Source organism: Ambystoma mexicanum, chromosome 3q, assembly GCF_040938575.1.
Source record: "Ambystoma mexicanum isolate Mex_15411 chromosome 3q, UKY_AmexF1_1, whole genome shotgun sequence".
NCBI classification, from domain to species: Eukaryota; Metazoa; Chordata; class Amphibia; order Caudata; family Ambystomatidae; genus Ambystoma; species Ambystoma mexicanum.
Window position 1 is genome coordinate 57,417,286 of NC_090926.1, and position 13,839 is coordinate 57,431,124.

At 48.4% G+C, this 13,839-nt stretch overlaps 1 protein-coding gene across 2 annotated transcripts in view; it reads left to right on the top strand.

Moving 5' to 3' along the window:
* Nucleotides 1–13,839, top strand: part of MICALL1 (MICAL like 1) — a 453,077-nt gene that overhangs the window by 247,819 nt on the left and 191,419 nt on the right. For both annotated transcript variants that reach the window (XM_069653074.1, XM_069653075.1), the window contains exon 12: nt 10,381–10,507. In XM_069653074.1, the coding sequence (XP_069509175.1) occupies nt 10,381–10,507 (127 nt within the window). The remainder of the gene's footprint in view (nt 1–10,380; nt 10,508–13,839) is intronic.

Here is a 13,839-nt window from a genome sequence, read left to right on the forward strand (position 1 = left end):
TCAAGGACTGTCTACCGTGTTGCTTCGGCCCTCCGGCCAGTCCCTTACAGTAGGGAGGGTTGTGCCCCAGGTTTATTCTTCTCTAAGAATGTATTTCCTTTACCCCTCCCTTTCTCTTTTTGCTCTGGCTGCTGTTACCCTCTGCTATGGAGAGGAAGCTCTTTAAATTTCGCCCTTCTAACAGCAAGTTTCCATGGAAGGACACCCATCACCGATGCAATCAGTGCCTTCCTCAAGACCATGACAAGGGCTCATGCAACTCCTGTAAGATCTTTAGACCGAAAAAGTTGAAAGACAGGTGGACTAAACGGTGGGTGGCCTACGCTATGCAGGGCGAAAGCCATTCCCCCGTTGGCGCCGTAGCTTCGAACGACGAGGAATCCGTCAGCAGCCATGGCTCCGAATTGGAAGCTATTGACTGTTAGGCAAAATTGCATGCAGTATCCTCTGGGACCGCCACATACAATTAGGACTACAGGTGTAAGCAAAACCAACCTTTGGTAGAAGTCTGTACTACACAGTTTTTGGTAGTGAGCTGAGCAGCCAGGCTTATCTCAAGAGGGAATGTGAGCAGTACAAGTATGTTACAGATGTCTTACAATCACTTTGGTTCAAGTAGAGACTTTTTTTTTTTTTAATATTTTTTATTTTCAAAATAAAACAATACAAACCAAACTTGCAGCATTATACAATACAACCGTAAACATCAGTTAATCACATGTTACTGCACTTCAACCCCCCCCCCCCAAGAGCTTATCAACCTTACAGTTCTGTGTAAACTTGGTGTGGCTGGGCGTCGTTTCCCTCCGAAGCAGCAGGGTCCACTTCCGTGCCAAACAGTCCCGTAATTAACATCCTCCAAGCCGCTAGGTTGCCCACATCTTCTTCCCAGCAATTGCTACACGCTTCCTGCCATACCACTGTTTCAGCCTCCGCCCACTTCTGCAGGTCCCGCCACCATATCTCTATTCTTGGCCCATGGCATTGTTTCCAACTCATGGCTATCCTTCTCTTGGCAAGTACATACGCCAGGTCTCTCAGTTTCCCGAGATGTTTGGTGTTCCGTGGTCTGGGGAACCCTCCCAGGAGGCAGGCCCAGGCCGTGTCAATGCGTAGCAGGACCCCCTTATCTGCTAATTTCTGTGCCACTTCCCCCCAAAAGCCTTCAATCACTGGGCAGGATCAGAACATGTGTCATGTCTGCGTCGTCTTCATCGCATTTCGGGCATGCTTGTCTACCTGCGTTTGCAAACTTGGCTATTTTCTTCGGGGTCATATATGCTCTATGCGTAATGTATAGCTGTATTTGCTGCAATCTAGCATTCCTGGACACTTTCTTATGGTATCCCATGGCCCGTTCCCACATCCCATCAGTCAGCTGCGCCCCCACCTCCGCTTCCTAGTCCAGCCTCAAATCCATCAAGTCCTTCCCCACCCGGGTCATCACCACCTCATATAATCTAGAGATCTCTTGTCCGCCCTCTGATATATCATATATCGTTCCGATCAGTGCGTCCGGATCTTCCGCCAGCACCGTCTCCGGCAAAGTCTTACGGATGATCTGTACCAACCTTAGGTACGTAACATATTGGCCCCCGTGCAGTCCTGTTTCTTCTCCCAGGTCTTCAAATTCCCTAATGGCCCCATCCTGCCATATGTCTCCCAATGTGGCCAGCCCAACCGATTCTCAGTATGTCCTGATTATTTTCCTAAGCTGGCTGTCCCCCATAGTTAAGGCGACCAGTGGCACCTGTGGGGAACACGGGCACGGGCTCTCTATCAATTGGCACGCTCTGCGCCAAATTCTCCACCCCAGCAGCAACATACTTGGGCGTCCAATCAAGTCTGATCTAGGGACCCAGACGATCTCTTTTAGGTAAAACGGGGCGCAGTCCCGCCCAACCAGCCTAGACTCAGGAGTTTCCTCATCAGAGAGCCATTTAGTCACGTATTGCAAATGGCTGGCCACATAATAGGCCTCAAAGTTCGGCAGCTTGATGCCTCCCCTATCGTGGAAATTTTGCAGTTTCCATAGGGCCACCCTGTTGCGGATGCCGTGCCACAGGAAGTCCCTGCATACACTGTCAAGTTTGACAAAGAACTTCCTGGGTATCCGGTATGGTATGTTACTGAAGAAGTGCAATAGCCTAGGCAGGACCACCATTTTGAGCATCGCCCCCCGGCCCATCATTGCCAGCGGCAGCTTCTCCCAAAACTGCATAGTCTCGTGGATTTTCTTCACAGCCACCTCGGTATTGTGCAAGTGTTCTTCCTTCAGAGTATGATATACATCAATTCCGAGGTAGCGGAAAGACTCAGCTGCCCAGGGCACGGGCAACACCGGCAATCGTTCCAGAGGGACTCCTGCGAAGCTCCCCAGTGGAAACATGCTCGATTTACCGGGATTAACCGCTATGCCGGACAGTTCCGCATACTTTTCCATGACCTCTAAAATGTACTGGAGGTTTTCCTCCGGATACTTCAGGTACAATAACAGATCATCAGCATATAGGGATATCAAATGGTTCTCTCCTCCCACCTCGATGCCAACCAAGTCGTATTGTTGTCTGAGGTACACCGCTAGGGGCTCTAGGGCCAATATGTACAACATCGGAGACCAGGGGCATCCCTGTCTGGTGCCTCTACTGAGTCGCCACCTCTTGGATATCACCGATCCCGTGCGCACCCTGGCCAGTGGTTCGCTGTACAGCAGTTTCGCCCACCCCACGTAGCCAGGCCCAAACCCGTACCCCTCCAGGGCCGCCAGCAACCACGGCCACCTCACTGAATCAAATGCCTTAACTGCATCTAGGGACACTACCACCATCTCTTCATCACTTCTGTTCCCCTCTTCAATCACCCGGTGGAGTCTCCTGTGATTATGAGTTATATTTCTATTGGGGACATAGCCTGTCTGATCCGGGTGTATCAGTTTACTGATGACCCTTCGTAGCCTATTGGCCAGGACCGCCGTCAGGATCTTGCTGTCCTGGTTCAGCATCGACAGCGGCCTATACGAGCCACAGCATTGTCTCGGTTTGTTAGGCTTGGGGAGCGGCACTATCAGCGCTTCTCTGAGCGTTTCCAGTAACCGACCCTTCTCGAAAGATTCGTTGAACATCTCTAGCATCGGAGGGAGTATCTCTGCCCTATACACTTTATAAAACTCACTCGGGAGTCCGTCTGTGCCCGGGGTCTTGCAGGTGGGCAATCGCTTCACTACCTCCTCTAGTTCCTCCAGTGTAATAGGTGTGTCCAGCTCCTCCCTCTCTTCATCACTAATCCTGGGTAGTTCTATGTCTTCCAATGTGTTTCTGATCTCTGCCTGATTTCCTCCCCCTTTGTCCTCATACAGTGCTCTATAATAATCAAAGAAGGCTTCATTAACTCCTTCTTGGGTGTCTACCTCCTCCCCGTCCTCTCTAGCTATCATCCTGATCGGGAGCCTGGGGGTTTCTCTCTTATATAGCCAAGCCAGTAGGCGGCCAGTTTTGTCTCCACCCGCATGCTGCCTCAACATATTTTCTGTAGTTAAGGTTACAGAGCCTCTCCCAAAGCTCCGAACACCGCTGCTGCAGCTCGAGTACTAAATCTGCGTCCCCTCCTGCCCTGCTGCATTCGCGCTCCAGTTGTCTCTCCGCCTTCTCTAGCTCTGTCAGAACCCCACCCTGCAGGCCCCTTGACTTGGAAATGGCTTCACCCTGCAACACAACCTTGAATGCCTCCCAAAGTGTACCAGCCGAATCTACACTGCCCGTGTTCACCTCAAAGTACCGCTTAATCGCTTCCCTGATGTCCTCCCTGAAGACCGAGTCCCTAAGCGCCTCCGCACGGAGGCCCAATGTAGGTATCCGCGCACGAGGGCGGCCATACTGCCAGGTCAACACCAAGGGCGAGTGGTCCGACAGGACCCTCGCTCTATATTCAATTTGAGTGGTCGCCATCACCACCTCTGACGTGGCAAAGAAGTAATCCAATCTCGTGTGTAAGTGCTGTGGGGCAGAGTAGTGAGAATACTGCGAGGCGTTAGGGTGTTTCAGTCTCCAAACATCCGCCAGCCCAAAGTCGCCCAGCAATGTCTGTAATACTCTGGCCGCCGGGGTGGGCCGATCAATCTTACCGTCGGACCTGTCCGCCCTTGGGTCGAGAACACAGTTAAAGTCCCCTCCCCAAATAATCGCTCCCCCCACACACGTGCATAGAGTTCTGAAGTATGCAGCAGCATTCTGGTTGGGAGCATATGTGTTAATAATGCAAACCTCTCTGTTCTCTACCAGGGCTCTGAGCATGACCAGCCTGCCCTCCGTGTCCACCACCTCCCGTGTAACTCTGAGCGGAACGTGCGGTGCCACCCAGATTAGCACTCCCCTGGCATAGGCAGAGTACGGGGAGCCCACCACCGTGCCACTCCACTTTTTCCCCACCAGTTCCAACTTGTGTCGGGTCAGGTGTGTTTCTTGCAGCAGTGCGATGTCAATCCTCTGTCTTTTGAGGTACAACATGACTTTGTTCCTTTTTAAATAACTATTAAGTCCCCTGACATTCCAGGTGACAATCTTAAGGTCTCCCATGGCAAGTACGTATCTTCCTGCCTCCCATGTAGCGATTCCCAACTGCCCACGTGACACAGATGGCGTCCCGGTCCAGTAGCTCCTCATATAAGCTCAAACTCCCTTTAACTATACACACAACAAAACCCCTACTTCCCTCCCTTCCCCCCCCGGACCTTCCCAAACATCACACACCCCAACTGCTGCCCAGCTCCAGCCTCAGAGCTCAGGCACCCCCACATCTAGCTCCGCAAGCACCGGTCGGTGCACGGAGCCCAGTAGGGTGAGGTCACCCTAGTGGCCACCCAACTAAAACTATTGTGGGGTAAAGAGTATCGCCCTGTAAGGCTCCCGGTCAAATAAACATTAATCACAGTGTCCTTGACAAACAGAGCAATCATCTGACCTTCTTTACCGAAGGTGTCGCACCAACTATATTCAAGTCCCACGAACCACGCCATCTTGCGACGCCATTTTACGCCTCCCGTATCTCTTCCGAGCCCTTTCTAGGCCGGACCTCTGATTCCTGGGGGCATCCTTGCGCATCGAGCCATCCCATGGCATCCTCCGGGGTCTCAAAAAACAAAGTTTTATGTGCATGAATGACCTTCAATTTTGCAGGATAAAGTAACATGTATTTGTGGCCCGCTTCTCTCAGCCTCCGCTTTACAGACCCAAAATTCATGCGACTACGCTGTACAGTCAAGGTATAATCTGGGTAAGCCGTGATGTTTGCCGCTCCTCTCGTGATCGTCCCTCCTTTACGGAAGTATTCCAGTATCCTCTCCCGGTCGCGGTAGTTGAGGATTTTGGCGATCATAGGCCTAGGCGGGTTCCCCGGAGGCGGCCTCCTCGTTAGGGCTCTATGTGCCCTTTCTACTGCAAATCCTCGAGATAGGGCCCCTCCAGGTATCTCCTGTAAGAACATGGATTCGATGAAATCCGTAGGGTCACGGCCCTCCATCCCCTCCGGTAGGCCCACGATGCGGATGTTGTTGCGACGGGCTCGTCCCTCTGCCTCCTCCGCTCTGCTCTCCAGGTTGCCCACCCTTTGTGTCAGGGCGTGCAGATCGGCCTTATGGGTGGCACAATCTGCAGTATTCGGGCCAACTTCTTTTTCGAGGGACTCTGTGCGCTCCGCCAGGGCCCTGACATCCTGTCGTAGCAAATTAACGTCCTCTTGGACCTCTCCAACCTTGAGGTCCAGCGCCGTTTTTAGTTCAGTGACGGCCAGTTCCAGCTTTGATTCCCAGGCCGCCCTCAGATCCGCAATCGCCGCCAGGATTTCCTGGTTGGTGCACGAAGGCGTCGCGCTACTCGCAGCCAGCGCATCCTTACTTTTGGTAGTGTCCTGGCTCGGGGACGTCCTAGTGAAGTCGTCTAAGGTGGGCTGTTTCACCTTCGGTCGCAGTGGCCTGCTCGACATGACTCAGGGAATCAACAAGCTGCTCAAGTAGCAAGTGTGCGTACAGTGCACCTTCACAGCTGGGCCACCATGCAGCTCGCTTCTATTCCTGTCCCGGACCCTGGTCGGCCATTTTGAGTCACCCGTTGTTCCCGGCGTCTTTTAACTCATCGTCACCGATCTCCGTCGCCGTTAATCCTGTGCCTTCCAGAAGTTCACAGTGCGTGGCCAACACCTTCACACACCAGCATGTGTATCGTCGGTGGTCAGTGGTCCGTCGTACCGCGCATATTTGCCCGGATCGTTGTAGGATCTCGGGAGCTCCTCCAGAACGCGTCCTCCTACATGGCTCTCGTAGCCACGCCCCCATTCAAGTAGAGACTTACACTCAAGGTTTCTTGGTAAAGCACTTATTAATTTATTACACAATCATTTGGAAAACATTCACTAGAAGGAGGCAACTTAATATTATACACAAACATACTTCAGTACATACCCAATAAGTGTCTGAGTAAATTAGGCTCCCCTGAAATAGGAGCAAAATGGCAATTCAGTTACTTTGAATGGGAGTAAAAAGGCACAAGTTAATAGAATAGATCACAAATACTTTCTTAGGCAGTGCAAATAGTTTCAGTTCACTAGAGGACTCGATTCAGTTCAATAGACCTAGGCCAAAGTCAATGGGCTAGTGTCTTGGATAGGAAAGAGCAGTTCTTGTAGTATGGTAAAGTCTTTACCAAAGGTCTCAGAAGTAGTTTGTACAAAAAAGAATCATATGTTGGGTCACAAGCTGATTAGGCCTGCAAGTTGGGAAAGTTCAGCGAGAGGTAAATTCTCTCAATCGGGTTGGCACAGTACCTTAATATGAAGAAAAGATGCAGCTGAAGACGTTGGTTCCTGGCAGTTCCTGCAGATCTCACTGTTCCTGAGTCTCAGTCGTGGGGACAAGATGGAGGATGTCAGGGTACTCCTGAACTGCAGGGGATCATCAGAAAACGCTGACAAACTGGAGTCACTTCAGTTCGAGTAGCTGTAGTCGAGCACACAAGCTGGTGTCCTTCCACCTAGTTAAACCTAACAAGCTCCTAGAATGGTATCCAGGTGGCTTACGAGTTGATTGGTCCCACCAACTCAAAGGAAGAAGTCGTCCTTGAAGGGATTTCTCTGTTGATATGAACTTGGCAATTCGGAACTGCAGCAGGGCTTCATCGGGCAAACCAACGGTCCAGGAGTTGCAGCAGCTGTCCTCTTCCAGCTCGTCTTCGGTTCTTTCGTTCCAGTGGTCGACTGCTTTCCAATCCAAGAGACTCGCCTTTTAAACAGACACTCGGGCGCCAGAGGCGGTCTTCACTCCTGAAGCCCGCCAAAGGCAAATGAACAAAGGAACCAAACCTGGTTTGGCGCACAAAGTAAAACTCTAGAAGGACCTTTCCACAAGGAAATGGCGAGAAAAGAAAAGCAGGACCTGTTTTTACAGAGGGGGGCTCGGAGGCCATCTTGAAAAATCATAGTAGTTTGTTGTAAAACCTCTGTCACCAGCTATTTCGAAAGGAAAGGGTAGCATTTGACTGCAATATGGGTATCTAGACACAGGGGATACTAAGTAACCTTTTATTGTAAGATTGGGTGTGCTGGGTCTAGGAATTTAAAAAGACTAAAAGTCAATTTCACTTTACTTACTCTGGGAAACAGTAGTTTATCCCAGAGAAGGTATTTAAACCTTGGTAAAGCCTGACAAGGTTTCCCTGTGCCACTGCACTGAGGGTGCTGTGTGACACAAATGAAAAGATGATGCCTATGGAGTTGGTTAGACTGCATAACCAAAGAAAATACAAGAGTAAAACATATTTCAAAACACATGAGAGAGTGGGAAAAGGGTCACTCTCTCTCCAGGTAAAAAAAAAAAGCAAGTCCCCAAAATCCAGCAATGTTGCTGGGCGTCTCTAAGGTGAAGGGAATTAGCACATTTATGAGAATTCTCCCTAACGGGGTTTCCCAGCGATTGACTTGTTTGCTACTCTGGAGAACGCCCAATGCCCAGATTACACCTCCAGGTACCCTCAGAACCGCTCCAAGGGGGAACATCTTTAGATAACATGGTCTGGGAACTGTGTCTACCCTTCTCCCCTGATTCCCCCTGCTCAACAGAATAGTGCACAAGATGCACCAAGAGCCAATCAGAATGATTATGGTGGCCCCTATGTGGGTCCACCAGCCTTGGTTCTCCCATCTCATAGCAATGTCAGTCTTCCCTCCCAGGAAGCTGCCGTGCCCGTACAACATGCTGTCTGAATACCAGGGGGAAACACTACATCCATGCCCTCAAACTATCAAGTTTGCGTCCTGACTCCTGAGGTCATAGAGTTTGGGCACCTCCAGCTCCCTCATAGATGCATGCACATACTCTGAGAAGCACGGAAACCTAACACCAGGCATTGCTTCTCCAGCAAATGAAAGCGCTTTCTCATCTGGTGTAATGGCAAGGGCATCAATCCTATTAAATGCTCACCCAACGATATCGTCCTGTACCTAACCCAGCTGTTTGATTCAGGACTGGTTTTCATTTCTATTAAAGTCCACTTAGCCGCGCTTTCAGTGTAACTAAGTCCCAAAGCAAGGTTTCATGGTGGAAAACTCCTGGAACTAAAGCCTTTATGGAAGGGGTAAAGGGACTTCATCCCCCTATTTCCAATCCAGCTCCTGGGTGGCACCTGAATGTTGGTTTTACCAGACTAATGGGGCCTCCCTTTGAACCAATGCATAGGGCTAGCCTTAAAGCCCTTAACTACAAGACTGCCTTCCTGGTGGCGATCACCTCTATAAGGAGAGTTAGTGAACTGCAGGCCCTTTCAGTTCAGGACCCATTCGTCACGATTCACAAAGATAAGGTGGTTTTGCGCACACACCCTCGCTTTGCGCCTAAATTTATCTCAAAGTTCCACGTAAACCAATCCATAGAACTACCCACCTTTTTCCAGAACCCCACTAGCGTGGCGTAAAGAAGCCTCTACACACTGGATGTGAGGAGAGCGGTTATCTACTATCGGGAAAAAACAAAACCACTAAGGAAAACACACCAGATCTTTGTTTCAGTGGCAGCTGGTAGAGTAGAGAAGGGGACCCTGTCTCTAAATCACACTGTTTTTAATTCTTGCCAAGAGAGATTTACCCTTCACGCCTAGAGCACACTCTACTCGGGGCACAGGAGCTACCATAGCATTCATTTCAAATGTTCCTATTCCATTTACAAAGCAGCAACCAGGAGTTCTGTACACATCTTTACAAAACATTACTGCCTGTATGCACACTCTAGGTCTGATTCTCAGGTGGGACAAGTGGTGCTAAAACATCTCTTTGCTACTGTTACTTCTCACATCCCAGCACTATCTCTGGGTACTGCTCGCTTGGCTATGCACAGCATGTGATTCTAGGCAGATTCACAAGCACCAGAAGACATGCATTACTCACGTAATAGCATTTCTGATGATTGTATCTGCTTAGATTCACATGCGCCCACCCTTCCTCTCCTCGTGGAGTAGAAGGAACATAGACCACTTACACCTTCTCTCTTCTGTACTCGCTCATGCTGACTATAAGGCTCCCTCACTGCATAAAAAAGACAACCAGAGGCACCTCGATGCGTGAGGGATTTTGGGTACACTACACGTCACGTTAGGGATAGTGTTACAGGCACACCCATGTCGACGTTGCCTTTCGATCTTCGAAAGATAGAGGCAGTACTCTGCGATTTCCACTAGATGTCTGACTATATGCACAGCATGTGACTCTAAGCAGATACAATCATCAGAAATGCTATTACAGTGAGTAATGCATGTCCTACTGGGTTTTAACTCCTTTTGTTACCTATTGGTTCTCAAATAGGTTTACTACTTTTTCTTCACTTACGTTGCTACACTAGAGTGTTCTGTTGTTGCTCTTACTGTGTTTAAAAGTAAAGTGTTAGTGCTATGTAGCTAGAGTTACATGTGTATTTATTAAGTTATGGTTAGTGATTTAGTTACCTGTGATGTTTGATTAAAGTTCTCAAAGTCCTAAATAAAGATAATTGCATTTTTATAAATTCTGCCTCCCTTGTTATTATGAGTGTTGAGGGTTGCGTGTGTGCGTAACCGAACATTTCATCACAGTAACTCTCCTAAGTCTAAGCCTTGCTGCTCAGTCACACTACCTTGATATTGTAGGTAGACATTAGTGTTGTTCCCTTTTGACAATAATAGGTGGCCTCTCAGAATCTGTCTGCAGGGCTGATTCTGAAAATCCATCCTAATACAACGCATTAAGGTCAGTCATAGTATTGCCCTCAACAGATGGTGCAAAATCTGTGTTAAATCATGCCGACCCCACCACTGTTTGATCCTCTGGCTTATGTAGGGTAACTAAAGGTTTCTCTGTGCTCTTGGATAGGTACAAGCTGACCAGTACATCCCTGAGGAAGATATCCAGGGTGAACTAAACGCCATTGAGCGACAGCTGGATGAGATGGAGCTGCGCGGGATCGAGCTGGAGGGCAAACTACGCAGCTTAGACAGTGGTAAGTGTTAGGGTAGATTTTCATTTGTATTTCAAATCACCTTCACGTGTGAGACTCCAGCACTTTTTTTTCTGGACTTGTGGATTCTTTTTCTATGTTCCTCAATGAGTGGGAACCTTTTTCCCCACTCACCCTTTCTTTTACCCTTTTTATACGTTTCATGTTTTTGACTCTCCATAGTTTATTTTGGAATCTATACCTTCCGATAACTTTTTGGGCATCTACATTTTATTATTGCAGCACACAGCACTTTCTGTGCAGTGTTGTCCTTTGGCCTTACCTTTTTATTTTCTCTCGACGTATCTTGCAGAACACATGCTCTCAAGAGTAGAGGGGGATTTTCCTCTCCTCTACATTTTATATTGTGAGACCAGCACTGTTGGGGAGAATTCTCATTTCTGTGCTAATCCCCTTCAACCTTGGAGACCCCCAGCTCTTTTGATAATTTAAGTAGGTCTTTTTTAATTTTAACCCTGGAGAGAGTGAGCCCTTTTTGTCACTCTCATGTGTTTTGATCTGATATGGATTATCTATTTTCTTTGTTTTTGAAGTCTGACAAACTCCAAAGGCATCAACTTTTTGTATGGTGACACACTGCACCTTCAGTGCAATGTCACAGAGAAATCCTTTAGATTTCTCATAAAGTTTAAATACCTTTTCTTGGGGGAACTACAGTTCCCAAGAATAGTGAAGTGAAATTGACTTTGCTTACCTTTTCGCTTGGTAGGTCCAGCACACCCTATCTTATGTGGAGTGCTGGGGGGGTTACCTAGTAGCCCCCTTTCCTACTTTTTGTATGTTACCGTCACTACTTTAGATAGCTGATGGCAGTGGTTTAATTTTCCTACCATTGTGCTTTTCTACCGCAGGCTGAATCCTCAGCTGCAATATAGCATCCATGGGTGGCCATTGTGTTAAAATGCCTCGATCTACTTTTTTTGTCATTTCTTCGTTGTGAGGTCTTTCTTGGGTTGTACTCTGCGCGCCTACAGGTTTGAGCCCTTTCTTAGTTTTGCCTTTGGCAGGCTACAGTACTGAAACCCGCCTCTGGCTCCAATGTGTGTGGAAGGGCAGGAAGTGAGGGAGATGCCCAAAACGCCCCTGTCCTTTGTCTCCATGGTTACCTGAATGCACCCAGTACTAATTGGCTGGCTGGCTGTCCTTGTAGGGCAGCCACCCTGCTGTGTGAGTGACAGCTAGGTTGTGCATGAATGGGAGAAACCTGCTTAAAAGGCGAGGCTTCTTGGACTGAAGACAGTCCACCAGTGGGAAGAACAACCATGAACTTGCTGCTTCCTCCCGGACCTTTGAACTGCCTGTTGAAGCCCTGCTGCTGTGCTGAAACTCCTTTTACTGATCGACAAGAGAAGCTCTGGAGAGAAGACCTTTTCCCTTTCAGTTAGTGGCAGCAACTAACCCTGAGACAAACTTTGCTGGAAGACCTTCCCCAACTGGCTGTTCTTCTTTGCTGCTCTGCTGCTGGAACCGAGTGCCAGGGATCGAGAAATCCGTAGTAGAGTGCAACGTCTGTAAGCCAACCAAAATCTCCAGGAGTCTCCCGAGGACTCTCCCGAAGCAGGATGAACCAAGCTCGCCAGAGTGCTGGACTCAAGGAGTGAAGGAAGCCCAACCGATGTCCAAGATCTGTGGTGGTGCTGTTTACTTCGCACTGGAATCACAAAGTGCTGCTGATCCAGAGAACACCCGTAGCTTTTGCCGACCTTTGAATTGCTGTGCAGGAGTCCTCCAGACGTCCTCCCTCTTGTTCCCACGACTGAGGCCCAGGAACACAGGATCTGCATCACTGCAACCAGAGAGAAGCCAGCTGGGTCCGCTTCTTCGAACCAAAGGTACTGTTCTGAATTTGGTGTACTTACCTCATCGTCTGTAGCTTGCTCTTCTCAGATGAGGCTTGCAGTAGCTGCGTTTTCTGGAGTGGATTGTAGCTCTAACTTTCAAAAGTGTAACAGCTTGTGACCCTACAGTGATTTTTCTCTTCAACAAACTCTCTAACTTTGTGCAATACTTTTTCTATCTAAGAAGTGCCTCAGCCCCATAGACTTTGCTCCAATTGGCTTTGGCTGTCCTGGCTCCCTGCAGTCTCTTCGAGTGGATTGTGTCCTCCAACATATTCCTCATCTTAGATGTATTCCATCCAGCTTTAGCTGCTTTGGAAACATTTTCTCGGCAGAGGGCGCCGTGTGTCGATGTCGTCGAGTCGATGGTCCCTCAAAGGCCTCCGTCGAGGGTGACGTCATCGGGTGTATAAGTAGCACGCGCGGCGCCCGTTGGCCTCAGTTCTGTTTTTCCCACCTTCTTTATTGATTTCTCCGGCAGACAGGTATTTGCCTTGCGAAAGTTAGAGTGGCAATAACCTGGAAAAATCTACAGAGGGGTACGTTGGGAGGGCGTTGAGGAATACGTTGGAGGAACATCCAATCGAAAGAACGTTACCAGTTGGTAAGTAACTTGTTCTTCGAGTGGATTGTGTCCTCCAACGTATTCCTCATCTTAGATGGACTCCCAAAGCAGTATGGACAATTTTTCTCTGGAGGGGTTAGATAATTTGTTATTTTTTGATACCCCTAGATGGCCGAATATAGTACTGCTTTACCAAAATTCAGCTCCTTAGACTGGGAAGCATCCAGGCTATAGAATTTTGAAAAAGTATGCAGTGAGAACCAAGTTGCTGCTTCACAAATGGACCTTATAGGAACACCTCTTTGTAGGGCCGTCGAAGAGGCGATGGCTCTGGTGGAATGAGCCCTTAAACCTTCTGGTGGGTCTTTTTGTGCTAATCTGTAGCATTCTGAAATGCAAAGCACAATCCAGCGTGATATTGTTTGTTTTGTCACTGACTGACCCAATCTTTTTCCTGTGTAGCCAATAACAGTTGATTGTCCACTCTAAGCTTAGAAAGCCTAGAAATGTAAAAGCTTAAAGCTCTTTTCCGGATCCAACCTGTGTAACCTTTCTTCCTCCTTACTAGGATGAGGTGGAGGATAGAATGCGGGTAAAAGAATTCTCTGACATAAATGAAAATCAGATACCACTTTTGGCAAAAAATAGGGTTTAACCTTCAACACAACTCTGTCCTTATGAAACACACTATAGGGTGGCCCAGAAGACAGTGCCTGCAATTTGCTCACTCTTCTTGCAGATGATAAAGCAACTAGAAAGCAGTTTTCCATGTCAGTAATCTTAATGGACAAGTGTGCAAAGGCTCAAAAGGAGCACACATTAAGAATTTTAGTACCAGATTGAGATCCCAAATTGGCACTTGAAATGGATAAAGAGGAAACACATTAGTGAGTCCTTTTAAGAATTCTTAA